The sequence below is a fragment of the Abramis brama genome (assembly GCF_963993115.1).
Source record: "Abramis brama genome assembly, chromosome: 25".
Classification (NCBI taxonomy): Eukaryota; Metazoa; Chordata; class Actinopteri; order Cypriniformes; family Leuciscidae; genus Abramis; species Abramis brama.
Window position 1 is genome coordinate 6,220,770 of NC_139987.1, and position 5,000 is coordinate 6,225,769.

Genomic DNA, 5,000 nt, shown 5'->3' on the forward strand with positions numbered 1-5,000 from the left:
ATAGGTTGTGGTGAGGTAGGAAGATACAGAGGCAAAACAGGATTAGGAGGGGGAGTATGCGTCATCGCAGACAGGTGCATGCTGGGATAAAGCCTGCGTGGGAGGGTGGCGGTGTCTGTGTAGCATAGTGGCTGGCTAACTCTCTCCGTTTCCTTTCTCTTTTCATGACGATCATCATTATCACCACTATCTTTGGGTGGGAGGGAATGAAGTCATTCATCTTGCTCAGGATATGAGGGTTGGTGTTTCTATGACAATCATGTGTGCGTGTGTGTGTGTGTGTGTGTCTGGCAGCGGGGGGCTCTGCACTACTCATCAATCACTCAGAAAGGTCTGGACCAGTGGACAGAAAATTTAGGCGGGATTAGTGTAGAGCATCAGTGTCAGACTTAGCAATCGTAGCCAGCCATCCGTGATGTACTCAAATCATGCCCAAACACATGTAACAGACTATGGGCTTCAAATGTGCTCCAAGGTCAACCCTAGGCCCCTGCGAGGTCTTGGTGACCACATTCCCTGCTGTCGTCCGTTTTGTGGACAGGTTGTCGTGGATACTCCGGTGCCATGGAGCTTGACCCTTCTCTTGTTTGGCAAGGCCACCAAAGTGCACATGGATTTGAATGTTCTCGACCTCTGAGCTGGGACAGGGATGCAAAATACTGACATACTTGGCCCAAAGTTCTAGTCCTGTTCAATACAACTCAGGCCTCAAGTGAAGGATGAACACCATCCATGAGACAGGAAAAGTGACAGGTCACCACAAAAATCTCTGCAAATCCTGTTTTTTCACCCCCAACCAGATCATCCTTGAGTTACCAGGTTGACTCCCTGCTCTGTAGATATCACCATCATCTACTAATCACTTGCCCTATCCCAAAATGTCAACTACAATTCCTCCAGGAACTTATGAGCATGTGCATGGGATATAAGGTCTTGCTTTACCAATCCATCTTTTCCACTAATGACTCTCAAATGACTTGCCTTCCAATCCAGAGATGGCAGAGAACATGTTACCCACTCACTGCTTAAATACAGGGGGCAATACAAGCACTCCCCCACAACCAAACATCCCACCGCTTTCACCAAATGTCCCACCAGGAAGCCGTAGGAATGCGAGGTGTTTGTAGGAGTGGGGCATTTGTACTGTCAGGCATCCCAAAAAATGACTGCACACAAAAAGGACTTAGTGCTTTGTAACAATTGTCCCTCCCTCCTTTTCAGGCCCTCCATTCTCCATACCTTTCCTGTGACCCCAGCACTAGGCATAAAAGATCCATCAACAGTATCACTGGCTGCATTTACAAGTGAAAGGGGCCCAATAATGGAGCAGTTAGGGGAAGAATGGCTGGGCACAGGGAGGCTCACAGATGTTGGTGGTTGAGGGGGAGGTGGGATGTATGGAGAAGGGGCTCAGCTCCATTGTTGCTGAGGGAGGGGTGGAGGGAGGGGAAAACTCGATTTGTGATGGCAGGCCGGCACTTGTTTGCCATTGGGGCCCAATGTCAGAGTGAAAGCAGGACTGGCTGGAAGAAAAGGTGTCCAGGGAAGCGTGTGAACCAGGGCTCTGAGAGGTCAGGGGAGGAAAGGAGGCGAATGGGAAAAGGGCATCAGGGAGAGGGACGGCAGAATAAAAGAGATAGATGTGGAGAAAAAGGCACATAATTTGGTATGATTTGTGTGGCTTTCTTCTATAGGAGTAATAGAGGAAAAAAGGCCTCCTTTCGTTCTATAAGGGCATAAGGCCAATAAGTGAATCCTATATCCGAATCTCTGGTACTGGGAGAGAAAGGGTAGAGATATTTGGAGCTAATTAAGTCATCAGCACTGTGAATGGTAAAGCACTGGTTTGAAATAGAAAAGGTGATAAACATTTGAAGTCTGATAGAAGTCTCTTAATATTACCCAACCATAAGAACATCTGAGCATTATCTGTGCTTTATCTTTCATACATTAGATGTAAAAGAATACTTCAGTAAAAACTTTACTCTTTAAGAAAAGAGTAACAAACTAGATGTTCACATTTTCTTAAGACAACATGAGTTTGACCGTGCAAACTTGTGTTGGTATGCAGCTGAGGTATTCTGAATGTTTTTTAGTACATTGCTATGTGGTTGCTGGGGTGTTCTTGGTGGTAGCTTTGCTGTCCTCAAGTTATATTTATATTTGAGGTTCATGTCACTAACACAAATGGTGCAGGACAGGTTACAAGCTTAAGGCCAAAGGGACAGTTCACCCAAAAAATAAAATTCTGTCATAATTTCCATACAATATTTAAGACCCCATTGGCATTCATTATTTGTACAAAAACTGTTGAAATATTTCACAGTATAGAGTCATACAAGTTTGGAACGACATGAAAGCAAGTAAATGATGACAGGATTTTCATTCTTGGGTGAACTATGCTTTAAATACTTAGAGTTAGGGGTTTGTTCCAATTATGGAGTAATAGTAACAGTGATCCTTGCATTGGCAAACTCCACAAACACAACAGAAGAGGTCAATCTTTGCATACTCACAGGGATCTGATTGGCCAGGGAGAACCACATGATGATTCTTGACTCCATCAAACAGAAGTTCAGCTCCACCTCTAAAACAGGAAAATACAGTGCATATAATGCTGTTAATGCCTCTTACAGGTAGAGCTTTTAACAATAATAATATTCAGTGAAGTTCTCCCATTTCCAAAATCATTTAACAGTATCCTCCATGCAGCTTTACTTTTAACATCTAGTCCATGACAACTAAGAAACTCCATCTGATTCTTGTCCTTAAAGGGTAGTTGGGTGAACTAGCCAAATGTCACAGAGACTTTTTAAAGTTGATTTTATGATTTTAAGCGGGGCAGAATAGCACTAAGGACTTATTGGTAGGGCAGGCAAATTCGGAGAGGCTAGCAATAGCGAGTTAGCTTTGAAAGCATTAGATCCAACCCTCCCTTCAGAGCGTCTCTAAAGCCACGTCTCCTTCAAAACACATGAACGCACACGGGCGTTAAATTACCTCATGTCTCGAAGCACATAACATTGCAATAATAATGAACGTAAACAACTTACAGCGCTCTTATTTGTACCACCTGACTGCTGCAGATTCATTTCGCCGTTGATAGTGTTGACATTGAAACGCATAAATCCGAGTCTGAGGACGTGAACAGCTCGGACCGAATGCAATGATTAGACGAACATTTTTTTGGTCCTGAGACTTCCACAGATGAGATATGTCAATTTTTTAACATAAAGACCACTTCTATTATTGATTGCTATCAGGATGTGAATAGAGTTTCAACCTTTATAACAAAAAGTGTTTCTGAAAAAAATTGCCTACCTTTAAAACTCTTGAAGATTTTTCAGGTATGATTGGTAATTTCCTTTTTTTTTGTAAAGGAATTTACATAACTTACATAACATTCGAATGAATTTGCGCAGACCAACGGATCTACTTCAAAGAAGACAACATCTCACTATACTGTACAGTTGTTTTACTTAACTTTCACCTAACCAGTTAAGCAGCATTTAATAAATGCAAACTCAGTAAGTGACAGCTATCTGTGCAAGATCGAGAGAAGGTGCATGTCAGTGGGGAAAAAAACAAAACAGACAGGGACATGAAGTCAGAGTAGGAGTCATGTAGCAGGTGCAGACCCAATAAAGAGAGCTCACATCTCCTGGAGAATGCCCAGTTGTCCTCCAGATCGCCCGGCCTGGCGAGATGCCCGTACCCTAGCGGTACAGAGAGAAGCCAGCCTGTGTGCCAGCCTCAGAAAGGCCACTCACAAACACCACCTCTGTCCATCGACAGTCACATAGGACTCTGTGGCGACTTAAAAGCAGTGAGAACTTTGACCGAATGCAACATTTTTCTGCACCCGATGAACTCTGGCCAATATATTATAAAGATGCTCTCCCTTTCTGTCACTCTGATGCAATCGACGTTCCCTGTCACTCTATGTTCGAAATAGCATGCCATAATACAGATGTTTTCTGTAATATATGTGTACGTTTCAGTATGCAACATTTCAGCATGCATAGACTATTCCCACAGTACAACATGCTCAACCCAACTTTCCATTTTTAACACCTTTTTCACTCATTATTCTGCCACATAAGTGAATTAAAACATTTTAACACAAGACTGTATCAAAAAAGCAACACAAACATAATTTACAAGATTATAACTGAAACGGCATTCACTGAACTGCACAATGAAGTGACACGCAAAATGTAATGAGGTTGTGAGAACGTCGATTGCATCAGAGTGACAGAAAGGGGGAGACACAGAAAATGTTGCATTCGGTCAAAGTTCTACTGTTTGAAATGTTTATTGCTGGATAACCTGTATTTCTTTTAAGAAATATAATTTCTTTTAAGAAATGTGTCTCAAACCGTTGACATGAGGGGAAAAGCTCTGGCTGATATTTCTCTGTGTTGCATTAAAACATCCACTTATTGATTTAACCACTGTTAAACATCAGGAAACCAAATTTATATTAAGAATAAAGCTTTTCCCACAGAGTTTACATCAACATCGATTATTACTTTGTTAATTTAAGCGAGTGAAGCAGAATATTTATCTAGAAGGTTTGAAGCGCACGCGCCTCCTCTGCATGATTGACAGCTCCGACAACTCCATCAGCACGCGCTGCTCCAAGACAATTAATAACATGAATTTATTTCTATAAGGTTAATTTACCAATTAAACCGGTGTTTTCGTGTCATCAAGACAAATAAACAGCTAAGCAAGTAACAGGGTTTTCCAGCCAGGTCCAATCGCCAAAGCTTCTGTCGAATTGTTTTGAAAAATTATCATGCATTACGTGCACTAATGTAACCACTGCAACACGAGGAAACGTGATGAATAATAAAGAAAGCGATAAATACAAACCCAAACTCCAGGTGCAGACCTAAGGGCGCTGCCATGTTGCTGCAAAACCCGGAAATAATCGCACACACTCACCGGAAATGACATCTTCCTCTGAGGATCCTATTCGGAGAGGACGGTTCGGT

General features: G+C 42.3%; 1 protein-coding gene across 2 annotated transcripts in view; it reads right to left on the reverse strand.

Moving 5' to 3' along the window:
* urm1 (ubiquitin related modifier 1) overlaps nt 1-4,961 on the reverse strand; it is a 7,788-nt gene extending 2,827 nt beyond the window's left edge. The window contains exons 1-2 of one of the 2 annotated variants that reach the window (XM_084104598.1): nt 4,879-4,961; nt 2,517-2,587 (exon numbers count right to left, since the gene is read on the reverse strand). In XM_084104598.1, coding sequence (XP_083960724.1) covers nt 2,517-2,587; nt 4,879-4,913 — 106 coding nt within the window. In that variant the 5' untranslated portion in view covers nt 4,914-4,961. The remainder of the gene's footprint in view (nt 1-2,516; nt 2,588-4,878) is intronic. The other variant, XM_084104597.1, reaches the window with a different exon arrangement.
* Between the last annotated feature and the right edge of the window lie 39 nt (nt 4,962-5,000).